General features: G+C 40.8%; 1 protein-coding gene across 3 annotated transcripts in view; it reads left to right on the top strand.

Annotated features, from left to right (window-relative positions):
* The first annotated feature begins 2666 nt into the window (after nt 1-2666).
* Arhgap44 (Rho GTPase activating protein 44) overlaps nt 2667-15736 on the top strand; it is a 176974-nt gene continuing 163904 nt past the window's right edge. For all 3 annotated transcript variants that reach the window (XM_071604032.1, XM_071604030.1, XM_071604031.1), the window contains exon 1: nt 2667-3080. In XM_071604032.1, the coding sequence (XP_071460133.1) occupies nt 3028-3080 (53 nt within the window). In that variant the 5' untranslated portion in view covers nt 2667-3027. The remainder of the gene's footprint in view (nt 3081-15736) is intronic.

Below are 15736 nucleotides of genomic sequence, written 5' to 3'. Positions count from 1 at the left end.
GAACTGAACATGACTTTCCTGTGTTCATGTATGAATCCACTTCCAGTGTAACTCCACATCTTGTTCAACTATAAGAATGTGATCCTAATTAGAATAAGTTATACCATAAGTATGAAGATATGTCAAAATACCTTCTACCGTCATGGATATCTAAACAGAACAAATTTTTTTAAAAAATGAAGTAGAGGACAGATCCTTCAAAGTGTCCAGATCCTTCAAAGGTTTATGATAGGTCTGCCTTCAGCTCACCTCTTCAACTTAAGTATTGACCACATGAAGGGATAAGATACAAGCTACTTTATCGGTGATACCTACACAGCAGTCAACTTGGACTCAATTATATTGCACTAAAAAACAACACCTAAATATATGACTTAGAACAGCCACGGTACTTTTTTCACTCTAACTGGATAACCAAGCTACTCTTTTTCACTTTAATTGGATAATCTCTGCTCCATGGCAGCACCTAACTAACCAACCCATTGTTGGGATTATGGTAGGGTGAAAAAAGAAAAGAGCAGAATCATAGAGTGACTCTTAAAACTTTTGAATTTGGAAGTGGCATAAATCACTTCTATGGGCATACTCAATATATTACTCAGACATAAAATTATGTCCTCCACTTATTTTCTTTGGGCATACTCATTGCCCAAAGAAAATCACATGGCTGATTTTGGCCTCAGTGGGAACATAAAGTACAATTTTTTTCTATAGCAGTAAACTGGAATTTTTGGATAGATCTACACACCTTCCTTTCTCTTGTGCATCTCCATTTCCCCCATCACCATTTTCAGCACTCCCCAGTCTGTGGTTTATTTTATCTTCTTGGTACTAGGAGCATAACCTAGGACTTTGTGCATGATAGGCAAGCACTCTACCTCTGAGCTACATCCTCAGCCCAGGCTGTGGGTACTTTAGGTAGATAGTACATCCTTCATCATCAAATTAAAAGTCCAAAGCTCATATACCTGAAGCTCAAAACTCTTTTCTTTAAAAACTCTATTTTCTTACACATGTTTCTGAAGCCTGGTTTGAAAAATCAAAAGGGTAGACTTGACATTCCTTTTTCTACTTTTTATGCACTGTCATTCCTTTCCTGGGATAGGAAGGATAAAATTCACTGGTTATTGTTAAGTCCAGGGTTAGGGTGACTGAAGAACTAATTTTTAAAAAATTTTATTTAATTTCAATTTTAATAGCCACATATGGCCAGGGGCTAGGTAGTGGATAACGTAATTATCACCAGGAATAGTGTTGCTAAAAATCATACAGTGCCTTTAGCGTCTCACTATTATTTATGCATATAAAATCATTTTTAAAATATTAAAAGAATTTCAGTTTGTATAAACATTATATTGACATTATAGGCATAAAATTAGTTAAAAGCAAATAATTCCTTCACTTGTTAATTGGCTGGAGCTGCCTGACCTAATAAGCAGAGGCTAAATTCACAATTAATTAAAGATTTCATGTTCACTCAGCCAAGACATGCCTCAAACCATCTTTTGTTCAGCTGGCCAGCAAGATCCTTAGAGCCATATTTAGGACATCTTGCAACTATAATCAACATATGCAAAATATCCCATTTTGAAAAAATTCTCTCATTCATCAGAATAGGAGTTCTGTTGTAGGAATAGAATTTTTCTCTATTATGCTAATTAGCATCATATTTGTTGTAGATGAATGTGACAATATACTACACAGTAATTTATATGTAATTTGATTACTGGTAATTTAACAAATAGTTCTATTTCTTTGCTACCTAACAGGCAGCACTATTACTCCATTAGAGATGAGAAAACTGAAGCTTAGAGAGTTTAAGCAATTTTCCTAAGGTTATGTAACAGGTAGGTGGGAATTCTAATAAAGGAACTCATATCTGTTTGACCCAACAATACTGTTATTACTTGATAAACAAAGTTAACATCAAACAGCAACCACCAATTTTTTTCCTAAGGATAATACCTGAAGAAAGCCACCACCCCTTTCCAAGAGACAACGGATGCCAATCCGTTGCAGCATAGAAAGCTCTGGGGCAGCTGCATCTAATGCCACTTCGTCTTCTGGTGGTGGCAGGGTGGTGGGAATAGCTCTGGGACCAGAATCTAAGCCACATAGCAAAACTGTCTCTGTCAAGTTAGCCAGGTAAACACGTTGCCACTGTGATTACATCTTTCTTCTATATTGGTTTTTTGGTTACTTACTGGGTTTGGTGAAAATTAAGGCTGACACTTTTGGGATATAATATTATGCGTGGTTCGAAACCTACCGTCAATCCCTGTGCCCCAAATTTAACCCTGCCCAACATGAATGAGGTGACCTTATTAATAAGCCACGTACACGCTAGCATAGATCTTTCCCTTGTGAATTGGAACAGGATTGCCTCACATTCCCTGGAATGCAATAAGAGACATGCTCCTCCTGTTTTTTGCTATTGCATTCTTGGTTTGACTTTGTTATTTAAAAATAAATATATATAATATTGCATAATATAATATATATGTATATAATGTATATATACTTTACTAAAAATGGAAAAGCGCAAAGCCGGTGGCTAAGCCTCCTTCACCACACTTCACTGCCCTTGCAAACTTTGGACAGAGGAAAGGTGGGCACAAACTACAAGTCCCAGCATGCACGGCGCTCTCCGCACAGGCGCACGGGGACCACCCGGCCAGCCGGCCAGCTTGCCTGCGGAGACTCCCGGGTCCGCTCGCCGGCTGGGGTTGGGGGCTGCAGCCGGGGAGGACCCGGCCGGCGCCGAGGGCGGCCCCGGGCGTTGCTATGAGGGCATCGCGGCGCGCGTGAGGAGGATGCGGCAGGAGGCGGCGCGGCGGCAGGCGGAGTAGGCGGTGGTGCCCTCGGGAGGGAGCCGCTCGCGGGCCAGACGGCTCCCGGAGGCTCCGCAGTGCCGCCGCCGTTGCCGTCGCCCGGGAGGCTCCGCGCGGGAGCCATGTAACCCTGCGGCGGATTCCGGGCTGCTCCGTCCTTCCCCAGCTCCCGGGCGAGCGCGGTAGCGGGGCCACGATGAAGAAGCAGTTCAATCGCATGCGCCAGCTGGCCAACCAGACGGTGGGCAGGTAGGTCACCCGCAGGCTGGCGGGCTGGTGCGCCCCTGCGAGGCTGCATCCGCCGGGGCGCGCAGGTGATGGAGCCCGCCTGGCCTCCTTCCCTCCCTCCCTCTGGTCTCTCCTCGCTGTCCCTTCCTCCGCGCCGGCCCCTTCCTGGGCTCTGCTGGCCAGGCGCGACCCCTCCTCTCTGAACTTTCCAGACCCCGGAGTCCTTCCCGCTCGCTGCCTGCCTGTCCGGGGCTCTGGTTGCCAAGCGTAAAGTGTGACGCATCCTTTACCTGCGTCCCCAGCTGCCCCTTCACCTCTTCCTCCCTGCCGTTCCCCGGGACTCCCTTCTCCCTCTGGCCGCGTATCTTCCTGGAAACAGGTGTTTGCTCTGATTGTGCTGGAAGCAGCGGAACCGCAGTCGGTCTCCCCGAGATCCTTCCCCTCCCTTGCGCCGAGTAGAGGGCTGCTTGGGGGTCCAGGGGAAGTGTTGGGCCTGATGGGCCTGCCCCTCCCGCCGTGTTTGTTTTCAGGGACTATGGCAGTACGAGATTCTGGATCACTTTCCTGGCCGGGTTTCTTAAAGCGTTTGGTGGTGGTGGGGAGAGGATGGAGAGGGGGAGGGTAGGAGGGAAGAGAAGGTGCTGGTAGGCATGGCGCTGCTCCTTAGACTGATTTCAGTGTAGAGAGAGAGAGGCTGCAGAAAGGGAGGTCCGACTCCTTTGGAAGATGAGGTAAGCAGAAGCTCCAAACCAGGTAGGAGAGGGGGACAGAAAACCAAGGCCCCTTGAAGCTGCTCTCATCATGGTGAAAATGGGCTGCATCTGGGCCAGTGTCTCCAGGAGCAGCTCTGCGGGATGCCAACATCTATTAAGGTTACATAAGGATTCTGGTGGGTCTCTTCCAAAGCCAGACATTCTCCTGAACACAGGAATATTAGATAGAGGGGATTTTTTTTTTTTTTTTTAATGGTGTTTAGCTTCTGGGGAAGGATTTCCCACGGATGCTGTGGCAAAGGAATTTAGGTGTGCAGTTCTAAAACAATCTGAAAGCTAAGAACCCAGCCTTGGGTGCAATTCAAGTGCAAGCTCAACACATAGAGGGCTCTCCACTAGGTTTACCAAGAAACAAAATACCTTTCTTGGGTGGGAAGTGGAGCTTGAACTGGCATCTAGTAGGGTGGGGGTGGGGACTTCCCTGGGGAATAGGGGACATCTAAACTCCCATCCAAGCATACTGCCCTAGTTACAGTGGGCATTTGAGGGCAGGGGATGCGGTGGCTTCTTATGCTTCCAGGGACTCCAGATGGTTTCCAAGTAACAATGTCTAAAATTGACTTGGATTCGTTTTTTCCTTTCCAAACACATGTGCTTTAACATGAGGGGGAATTTATGAATAGCAGAGGCAGATTAGCCCAGATTTCTGGCATGGTATTGCCACAAATATAGCCTCACGTGGACTCACTTTGGTATGTTGGATGCTGAGATAGTGTTTTCCTGGTACTCATTGGTTAGCGATTGACAGTCAAGCTGACCAGTCTTTAATGTCTTGGCTCCCCTAGGTCAGTCCAAATCATTCACATATCAGACCAACCAAGTGATTGGGAGGTTCCTGATTCTAGACATGGGTTGCTGTTTTCTCTTGCTGGTGGGATTTCTGTTCATTGCCAGAATGTAAATGTTCATAGGGTGTTTATACTTTCTCCCTGGTCTCCCTGAAACACGGATCTTGATTTTTGAGCCAGGGCATAATACCTTTACTCAAGTACATGGAGGGAATGAAAAAGGGTGAGGGGAAATTGGGTTTTAGATAAAGTGGTCTGTCTTACTGATGGCACATTCTTAGAAGTACAGGTAGCGTCATTCGGAGGTGTTTACTACTTGTTTTTTTGTGGGACTCTGCTGAATGAATTCTGTCTTTCTCCAATGGCACCTGTTATGTATGTCTTGGCCCAGGTAAAGTGACAACCAGCCTGGATCCATTTTGATGAAATTTAGAGTAAACCTATAAAGCAAGTGTCAGTTCATGCACCCTGTTGCTTGAAAACTTCCAATGGAATCTCATTCCATTTGTTGTTCCCAGTCTCTACGGTGGCCCTACAGGACCATACCTGATTTGCCCCCCCCTTGTCTTACCATGCTCATTCTGTCCCACCCTCTTCTCATCTCTGAACTCCAGCTACATGGCGTTCCTTGCTGCATACGCTGAGCCCATTTTCATGTCAATGCTTTTATTCTTGCTGCCTTCCTTTTTTCCCTGCATGGTGAATGATGTGCTCCTCCTAGATGCCTTTTCTCCATTGGTCCATGAGGATAAGTGAAGGGAACAGCATTTCCTTTATCCTATTGAGAGCGTTGTGAGTCATGATCCTATATGCATGGGAGTAAAAGGTCTAGAATTCACTTCTTAATTTCCTCAGTCAGTCGAAGAAGCCTTTAGGATTGGAAGTTGGGACTCCAGGTGTGGAATTGTAAAGCACTTTGTAGAATTGCTTTGGCACATCACTTGACTCTCATCCTTGTGTGTTTTGGAAGTGGTGACTTCTCTCTCTATGAGAAGACTAGGAGGTGAACTTCAGAGTGGACTTTCCTTGTGGCTTTTTACTTAGATCACCTTTGATCAGTTGAAGGTTCCAGAGGAGTTATTCTGAACTGAAAACTGCTAGGGATTGGCCCAAATCACTGGAACAAGAGAGAGTTGCCCTACTTAAATGTAGTCTGTTGAGTTACCCCTGCTTTCCCCTGAATGCACAGGTCCAAAAGTAGAGAGGATTTCAGGGATGAAAAAAGTTAATAAAACTCATTGGTTTTAACTGCAAAAAGTTTCCTCTTCTCCTTCATCTACTTCTGCAGTCTTTGTACATGTTCCTTCTTGTTTTGAACTTTCACCTCTGTCCCTCTACTTCAGTCCATCCTTTGGGAAGGACTTCTTGGCCACCATCTGCCTGATGGTTAAGAGCTTAGGCTTTGGCGTGGGACATACTTGGTTTACTGCTTGCTCATCTTAAGCTTACCTCATATTAGTTTCCTTTTCTGCAAAATGAGACTAATAAGGATTGCACTGTGGCAATTGTGATAACGATGGTGAGGTTACCTCCAAAATGTGCTACACAGAGTATTTAGCACCAGGAAGCTAGAAGTATCTTTGGGCACGTGTTCTAACTATTATTGGATTATGTGCACTATGGCCTGCTCACATCCATTCACTCTATAAATGTTTATTGAGTGCCTACCGTGTGCCAGCCACTGCTCTGGCTCAGGGAATATTGAAGTGCAGAACAAACAAAATCTCTGCTCTCAGAATCTGCATCCTGTTTATAATAGTTCAATTATGTCATAATTTTTACCATTTTTCATTCATCTTCCTCATTAGACATTAAACTTCATAATGTGGTTCTTTCGTTAACGTATTATTCAGTTGCCAATGAATTTCAGAGAAACTACTATGCACCAAGTATCAGGACAGTGTCCCTACCCCTAATCTTTTGATGAGGTTTATTGTTCGTTTCCTCTTCTGCTTGTCCATTCAATCTTCCAAAGATATTAGTCTTTTAAATAGAAAGGGCTTCTTAGAAACTGATTCCAACAGCCACTGCAAATTGATGGCTTCAAATGGTTTGTGTGCTCTCATACGAAAAGGGGAGATGTTCAAGGGAGCAAGCAAGTAGCTATGGGAGGGATCAAGACTGGTGGATCGGGTTGGATTGCGTGGTTTCAGAGGCTGTTAAGTGGGGTGTGGAAGATGAAGTTCTGTCTCCAGAGCCCTGTTTTCTGTTCCTAGACTGCTTGGTGTGCAAGGGGGACCTGAACAGGCCTTTGGTGACAACCTTGCCAAACATCACTGCTGCTGTGTGCTGCTTTCACAATTTAGCTGCAGTGATCCGGGCATCAGCCAGTGGTCCAGAGCTGGATGCTGAGGTTGCAGCAGCCTCTAGGAGCTCTGGCACTGCAGGCATTTCTGCTGAGGCCAGAGATGACAGTGAGGATCTTTTCCTTGAAGGTTTCCTTGAGCCACTTCTCTGCCCTTCAACAGGCCCTTCAACATGGGCCTGAAAAGCCATGACCCAATCAATAGGACATCAAGGAGAAGTCAGAACCCAGTCCAGATTAGTCATCGGGCTTCTTTGTTCCCTTCTTGCTATTTCCCTGACTGTGATTTCAGACCAACACAGGCCCAGCTCTAGGCTTCCTGTCAGCCCTGCAGGTCTGTCCAGACCCAAATCTGTCCTCCAAAGTTCTGCATTAGAGTTTGGAGGCGCAGGCCTTACCCCCTGCTGGTGTGTATCCATATGAGATAACAGAATGTACTAAACCCCTGATAGCCAGGCTAGCTGATCTGGAGAGAATATTCTTTGCTTGTCGTCTAAGCTCCTAACAGACCTCCTGTGCAGGTCTGATGGGGGTTCCATGTTGTGCTGGACTGTTCTTAGCAGTCGGCATGAGGCTGCCTGGATTTCTTGCAGAGTTCTTCTCAGACCTGCAAGCCAGTGTGAGGAACCCATTCTCTTAAAGAGCAATTAATCATTTCTCCTCCCGTTTTGCCTCCATCAAAGGAATTCATCAACATCTGTTTGCATTTCTTTATGATGGGTGATAATGACCATTTTTTTCCCCTCTCTCTCTAGAAAAAGTAAATCAGTAACTATGTGACTAAAACAGTAATTCATGGTAGTTCATTTTAGAGGGGATTAGTAAGCATCCCTTTTATTATAGTCAAAAGCAAATTACTTCAAGTGTTGTCAGGACAGTAAATAATGAAATTATGATTCACCTCTGTTTTGAGGTACCTATTAGTCGGAGAGATGATTCAGGGGAGAGGTGGGAGGGTTGGGACTCCCCCTTGGGCACAGGAACCTGGGACCCCGCTGCCTTAGGGTGGCTTGCTGCTGTCTAGCAATTTAAAATTCTCCTTTCTGTCCAGGAAGCAGATGTTTTTGGTTTCATTTTCCAACTTTAGAGCATATTTTTAGAAGAAATGTTTATTTTCCCACAGAATTCAATTTACTTTTTTTAACTTTCTTTTTGGTTACATAAGTAATATTTGTTTATTGTAGAAAAATCTTAAACTTATGGATGAGCAAAAAATGAAAAAAAAAGTCATCAATAATCTCACTACTGGGGACCACAGTTAATATTTTGGATATAGTTTTGAGTTTTTAATGAGTGTATATATTCATGAGTCACTTAACTATAGGGATATTGCTAGGAGATTTCTTGGTTCTCTGAGGATCATATATTCATGCACTAAGATGGCTATGACATCACACGTTGATGTCATCTTATGGGACCACCATTGCATATGCAGTCTGTCTTTCACTGAAACATCATTATGAGGCCCATGACTGTACTTTTTTAAAAAAAGAGAATGACCGGCATGTGTGAGACACTGGGTTTAAACTCCAGCACTGGAAAATAAAGAAAAAAGAAGAGTAGTGACCATATAATACTATGTACACTGTTTTTTAAAAAAAATTTTTAGTTGTAGATAGACGCAATATCTTTATTTATTTTTATGTGGTGCTGAGGATCGAACCCTGGGCCTCACACATGCTAGGCAAGTGCTCTGCCACTGAGCTACAACCCTAGCCCTGTACACTGTTTTGTAAACTGCTTTCTGCTCCCTAGTATTCTATCTCGAATATGCCAATAACCAATAGCTATACATAGCATAATTTCTCTAGGCTATGTAATATTTTACTGTAGTTAACAGATTTTCATTTACTGATCATTTGGAAAATATTTCTTAGCAATTGGCTTTTCTAGGATTAAGTCCTAGAAGTGGGATTGTGGGTTAAAGAGTATGAATCTTAGAACTCTGTGTGTATATAGTTTATATATACAGATATACACACACACACACACACACACACATTATTTTTTTATTTTAGGTGGAATTGTCAGTCTTCTTTCTCCAACCCTATCAGAAGCTAATGTTACAGCTTTATAGCTTATATGGGTGAAAATAGAAAACTTTTCTTTTACCTCTTGCAATTTTTAATGTGGTTGAGTTTTTCTTTTCTTTTTTTTTTTTTTTTAATGTTTTCTGGGCATTCATTGCCTTTTCTAAATTGCCTGAATATGTCTTTGGCCTGTTTTTCTGAAATCATATTCAGAACTATTTTCTTACTGATTTTAGCTAATTTTTAGTATATAAGAATACATATATTTTACCACAGATATTTCCCTGTGGGTTTTTTTTCCCCTCATAGAAATCTAATATTTGTGATCCTAAATCTATTAATTTATGGTTTGTGCTTCAACATTACATATGGGAACCCTTTTCTCAGCCCCAGATTATACTAATATACATTTTCATTATTATTTCTAATAGTTTTATTTTACCATCAATCTTTAATTTGCTAGTCATTAATTTTGGCACATGACGTGAATTAGATATCATATTTAGTTCCCTTTTTTTAAATTAGTTAATCTACTCTTAATTGAATAGTATAATTCCGTCATATTTACATATCATCATTACTATGTACTAAAAGATTTCACCTATTTGTAGCGATTGCTAGGATTTCTAGTTTTTTTCTTTGTCTTATCAGTTCTGGCAGGAGTTTGTGATGAGCTCAGCGGCACAGTTGAATGACTGTAGAGTGATCCTTATTGTGAGTTCCCAAGCCTTGAGGAGGAGGAGCTGTGGGATCAGACTGGCCTCTTACCAGCTCTGGCATGGACTGGCTGCACCTTGGCTTGGCCATTAAACTCAAAGATTTGACTAAACATCTTCTTTGTTTCCACCACGGCAGATCTCCGAGTTGTTCTCTTGTGAATGAAAGTTGATCATACATTTTTGGCTATAAAATCATACATAAATGTATATATTAAGATAGGGGAAATTGATGTTTTTGCAATTTTGAATGCAATGAGAATTCTTCATTTGGGAATACAGTATGTTTTTTCAACTCAGTTTATGGTCCTATAAAGTGATTTTTGTCCATTTAGGTCCTGAACGATTGTACTATCATTTTTAGATAATGTGTTTTTGCTGTTAATGTAGTTTCAGTGATTAGAATAATTTGTTACGCTTTTTCTTTTTCTTGTTAGAGTATATGAAAGCTATTGATTTTTATATCATTAGCAGCCATCTTTTTAAAGTATTTATTACTTTTAAATACTTTAAAAACACTGAGTCTATAGGATTTGTAGTAGATAATCATATCTTCTGCAAATAAGAATCTTGCCGTCCTCCTTTGTAGTGTTTGTACTTATTTGTTTTCTTGTCTAATTGCATTGTTTAGGAGAACTGTTAAAATAACAAGATGTAACATTAAAGATGAGGAATGTGTAACAATGACTCAGTGATTTTGTTTTAAAATTGGTCACTACTGTATCTAATGTTTGTGTGGTTTGGATATTGTTTTAACTTTCACTTTAAACTGCACAGGATAAATTAAAATGAAAACAAAGAAAAATCAGGCTTCCATGTCTTCCTATTAATCTTAAGAAACAGACATGATTATTTTGATAGTGTTTTTGTTTCCTAGTACATAATTTTATTCTTTTCCTTTGAAATTTTCTTTGGTACCAAAGTTAAATTTGATTTGTTATCATGGCCTTTTCCAATAATCATGATAGCCTAGTGTATATTTTTCTTTTAATTCATTAATATTTATTTACTGATTCTTTCCATAATTATTTATCGAACACTTGCTGTGTTCCAGACATTGTTCTCTGTGCTGGGGAGACAGCAATGATAGAGTCCTTCCTAGTCGTCCTTATTTTGGGTGTTTGAACCTTGACAGATTTTCTAATATTGAACTTTCCTTGTCTTCCTACAGTCAATTGGATAAGGGCTTGTTAATTTTGTTCTGTATAGCTAGATTAACGTATTGTTTCATTTAAAATTTTGGCATTCAGTATTCATAAGTGCGAACATTTGGATCTTTCTTTTGTTATACCTGTCACATTTTGATAACTGTGTAGAAAAGAGTTGTTCAACATTCCTTTTTCTTTGGAATGGTGAGATGAGGAATTGCTCAGTTCTTTGAAGTTTGGGGATTGCTTTCTGAGGATGCGTTTTCTATGTAGCTCTTTGTCAGTTTCCGACTTTCTTTAATAGTCATTGGATTATTCATGTTTCCTACCTTTTGTTGAGTCACTTTGAATAACATTTTTATAGAAAGGCATTCTTTGTATTGTGATTTTGATGTGTTTTTTTTTAAAGTTAAATAGAATCTTTGGAATATGTATTTCCAATGTCATTCCTAACTTGCTTTCTCTCTCTTCTTTTCCCCTTGACTGGTTTTGTCCCAGAGAATCCCCTTACCTCTGAAGTCAGCTCTTAGGTTTAATTTATGTTCTTTTGGATTCCATTTTCATTAGCTCTTAATCAGTACCTTTTTTTTTTTTTTTTCAGTAATCTCTGTTGTTCTATCCTCCTGATTTTCTTGGTATTATTATTATTTTCCCTAGTCTTCAATCTTCCATGTTGTGTTTCAGGGTAGATTAGACTCTGCCATGATCTCAGGTGAGATCTGGAATCTCAGTGGCTTAACATTTCAAGAGTTTATTTTAGGCTTATTGAAAATTTGCCTGGAGTGTGGGGGACTCCCAGACAGAGCTGTCCTCCATGTAGAATTTGGGAATCTAGCCTGTATTCATCTTCTCCTCCTCTTCCCTCCTCCTTCAGTACAGCTAAAGGTGAAGAGAGAATATAGAAATGGCATTCTGTCTCTTAAATGCCTTGGCTTGGAATTTGCAAAGGTTACTTCTGTTCACATTTCATTGCCTGGAACTACTAGTCACAAAGATTCCCTGGATAATTGGAGACAGGGAGTCTCTACCACCGTTAAATCAGAACCACTAGGAGCATTCTCTCCCTCTGCTCTGTGGCCCTATTATGTTTTCATTCCTTCTGTGCATCCTGTGGCCCCCTCTGTCCTGCCCTCTCCCTGGTTTCCAGGCCTGAGAAGCTCTGTGTCAATCACAGGAAGGTGTCTATAGATTCTCATCCTCCTCCACAGGAAATGGTCAGATCCATCAAGAGTGCAGAAACCTTAAGAAAACAAACTTTTCTCTTTCTTCTATTTACTGCCTCTCATGTCAAAATTAGTTTTATATGTGTGTGTGTGTATTGTGTGTGTATTTTTTTTTCAATGCCCTTCCTATAATGGTGAGAATAATGAAGAGGTCAGAAAATATCCTTCTACCTTACTGGAATGACACCTACTTTATCAGGTTAAATAAGATATGATATCCTTAGTGTAACTCCTGGTTATGATAAGCAGTCAATACATTTTTAGTTATTAGCACCGTCCCTTGCTGTACTGATCTCTTCGACACAAAGCATTTATTTTGACCTTATTTATATTTCCGAGTACTTGAAAATTACCACTTGAAATGAATATCCATTTTTTTTTTTCTCAAATCAAACTTTTCTTTGATTAGCCAAGAGCCTGGCTGGACTTGAGGTATCAATAATGGTAACGGCCTCTCTCATTTGATGCTGATGGTGACAGATAGGTGTTGTATTACTTGGGTCAGTCTGGGTTAAGAACCCCCCCCCCCCCCCCCCCCCGCACTACCCCAAATCTCAGTGGCACAGAGGCCAGCCCTTCTAGACTGTTGTGGGCTCTGTACCACCCGTGCCTCTGTAATGGCACAGGCATAAAGTGAGGAAACAGTGAGTCCCTGGCTCTTAATGTTTCTTCTGGAAGTGACATTTGCCACTTCTGGTATTTCATTGACCAAAGAGAATCAGTTGGCTATTCCAAATGAAGCAGAGAAAGACATTCCTGACTTAGATGTGAAAGGAGAAACACAAAAGCTACATATGTATCACCTGTTATAGGAATCTGGCTGTATACTTTACAGGTGGCATTATTATTATTATTATTATTATTATTTTGTAGTACTGGGAACTGAACCTAGGAGTACTCTACTACTGAGGTATATCCCTAGCCCTTTTATTACATCTTTAATTTGGGTTCAAGGTTTCACTAAGTTGCCTAGCCTGAACTTGAACCTGGTGATCCTCCTGCCTCAGCCTCCCAAGAAGCTGGGATTACAGGCCTGGGACACCATGGCTACACCTGGCAACAGGCATTATTTTAATTTACTCATTGCAACATCTCTATGAATTGGGTACTGTTTACAGCCCTGTTTTGCAGATGGTGAAAAGGAGGCTGAAAGAGGCAGAGCCTAACTTGAACTGTATCCTAAGTAGGTCAAGGTCCAAGGTCAGGCAACTGCCTTCTTCCAGCTCTTCTCTCCCTAGCATAGTTTCTCAGCAGCCTCAGGGCCCCTCAAGTTACTTCAGTTTAGGTGGTTTTAGAGATGCTAATTAACTGCTCCTGACTTGTATAAAAATAAAAAATGTCACATTCATTTAAGATAATGGAATATCTTGTATGTAGTCTTAACCACAAAGAGCATAAAATAAAATTTCTGCCAATAGAATATTCTTTACTTTGTTTCCTTATTGCAGTTTCAGCAGAAAGGGTAAGAATGTGCCCTTTGAAGGTTTTTTTTTTTTTTTTTTTCCTTTCTCACTTTGTTGAAAGAACCAGCAGTTTCTGTATCTGCAAAAGTCCCTTCAGACTGCTCCTCCTTGTGTTAACCAAATGGGGACCCGAAAACATACTTTCAAAGAAAGGAATGTAACAAATGAACAGAGCTTTGAGCTCAGAGACTCTACCGCATACCTCTGCCTTCTCAGACAATGTGCCTGTACCCACTTCGTTCTCCTGAGTGCTGTTTATTAAGTATGTCCCATAACAAAGCTCATACAGTACCTCACAGATGTCCCTGGGTAGCCTTTGTACCCATGCCAAGGTAGATTCTATTATTTCCCCCATTTTCTACACCAGTCCCAGAGCAGGTGAGCTTGTGGCTCCTGGTTGCTCAGTTGGTGACAGATGTCACTGGGGTTTGCTTGCAGATCTGTTGGCTCCCAGTATCACCGATGCTCTTTATTGCTATTCTCTAATGACTGTACAGTAGAGGGAAAAAAGTGGAACAAAATTCTAATGTCTAATATTAATGGAATGAGTAAATCAATTCTGGTACGTTTATACAATTGTGATTATTTTAGTGTTTTCTTAACATGAAGAAAAAATTTAAGGGTGTAGAAAAATGTTTAAAGATAAGGAAACAGGATGCAGAAGTGCATACAGAGTTGAGATTGTACAGTATTCAAACAAACTGCTTAGAAAGAACTGGAAGGGAATCAGGAAACACTGGAAGTGAAGCCTGTGGTGTTTATCTCTGGGTGGGATTAGGACTGATTTGCTTTCTGTTGCTTATACTTTGACTTTCAAGCTCTTTAAAATAAACATATATCTTATTTTAAAAAAAAGCTCCCAAGACTCAAAATGGACAACTGTAGTCAGAATTTCTTATAATAATATTTTTAACTCTGGGGCCTTAACAAGTCTAAATACAAATATGTTGGAAGTTCTCTTGAGCCTTGGTTTCAAACATGGGAATCTCTTATCAGTACAAATTCAATCTCATAGGATAAAATAGTCTGCTTTTAGGAACTGTTATGCCAGTAGCCTTTTAGAACATTGCTGATAATTTTCTTTGTTTTTGACGACTGATAGATGATTTTACTTTTTCCTTTTTGCTTGTACTTTTTTTTTTAAATGACACACATTTCTGGGGTACAGTATGATAATTTGGTCACATATATATAAAATGTTTAAAGATCAAATCAAGATAATTAGCATTTTCACCTCAAACATTTATCATTTCTTGTTTTAGATGATACATAATATTGACACACTCATGGAGTGTCATGTGATGTTTGATACGTGCGTACATTGTATGTAATGTTCAAATCAGGAGATGCGGCTGTCTTCTTAAACATCATTTTTTTATTTTTGGTAGTGAAAATATTTCACAATCTGTTCTAGCTTTTCTGAAATATCCAATACATCATCTGTAGTCTCCCTTTGAATTCTAGTGTTCCATTGCTGCACATTTTAACAACATAACATTTTGGAATATAGTCTGTGTGACACATAGCTGAGGACTAGTTCTCCCGTGATCAGTGAGGCTACTCGTGTAGCAGCAGAAGAAATAGATTCTGGCTAATTGAAGCAAAAAAAAAAAAAAAAAAAAAAAAAAAGGAGTTTGGAAAAGGGTGGGGAAAGCCCTCCAAATCAGTAGAAGAGCTGGACTCTGTAGCCTGGGGGTGACTACCAATTGCTCTGCTGCAGAGGCAACAGGACAGCCAAAGAGGGTCTTCCCAATTGTTTCCTGTCATTGGGTCACTCAGATGATTCACAGATTAGAGTTTAATTGGCCAAGTTTGGGTCATATCACCTGAGCATCCTTAAACATTAGCATGTCTAATATTAATGGGAAGATAGGAAGTTCTTCTGATAGACAGTCCAAAAAGATATCAATAAGGTTCAAATTGATAAATGGAAAATCAGAGTCTCTTGCCCCCAGGATGGGGACGTGATGATGCTGTTCAACATACCCCAGTGTTTACTGGCCTCTGTAATCAGGGGCATCAAAGGACCCCGCCTTGATCAATTTGCCTGTGTTCTTCTGATACCTGTTTCTTGGCATTTGAAGAAATAATTTCCTTCTGCATTTCCAGTTAGTTACTAGGAATCTGTTCCCCATAACAGTTTGTCTGTGTCTTCATCTTCATCTTGGTGACAGTCCGTGTCTCTCGCCTTGACTCTTGCAGTGACCCCCTTACTTGTACTCTTGCCTTGA

Source organism: Marmota flaviventris, chromosome 17, assembly GCF_047511675.1.
Source record: "Marmota flaviventris isolate mMarFla1 chromosome 17, mMarFla1.hap1, whole genome shotgun sequence".
In the NCBI taxonomy this organism is placed as follows: domain Eukaryota; kingdom Metazoa; phylum Chordata; class Mammalia; order Rodentia; family Sciuridae; genus Marmota; species Marmota flaviventris.
Note: the sequence above shows the minus strand (reverse complement) of the source record. Positions and strands in the feature narration are given on the sequence as shown.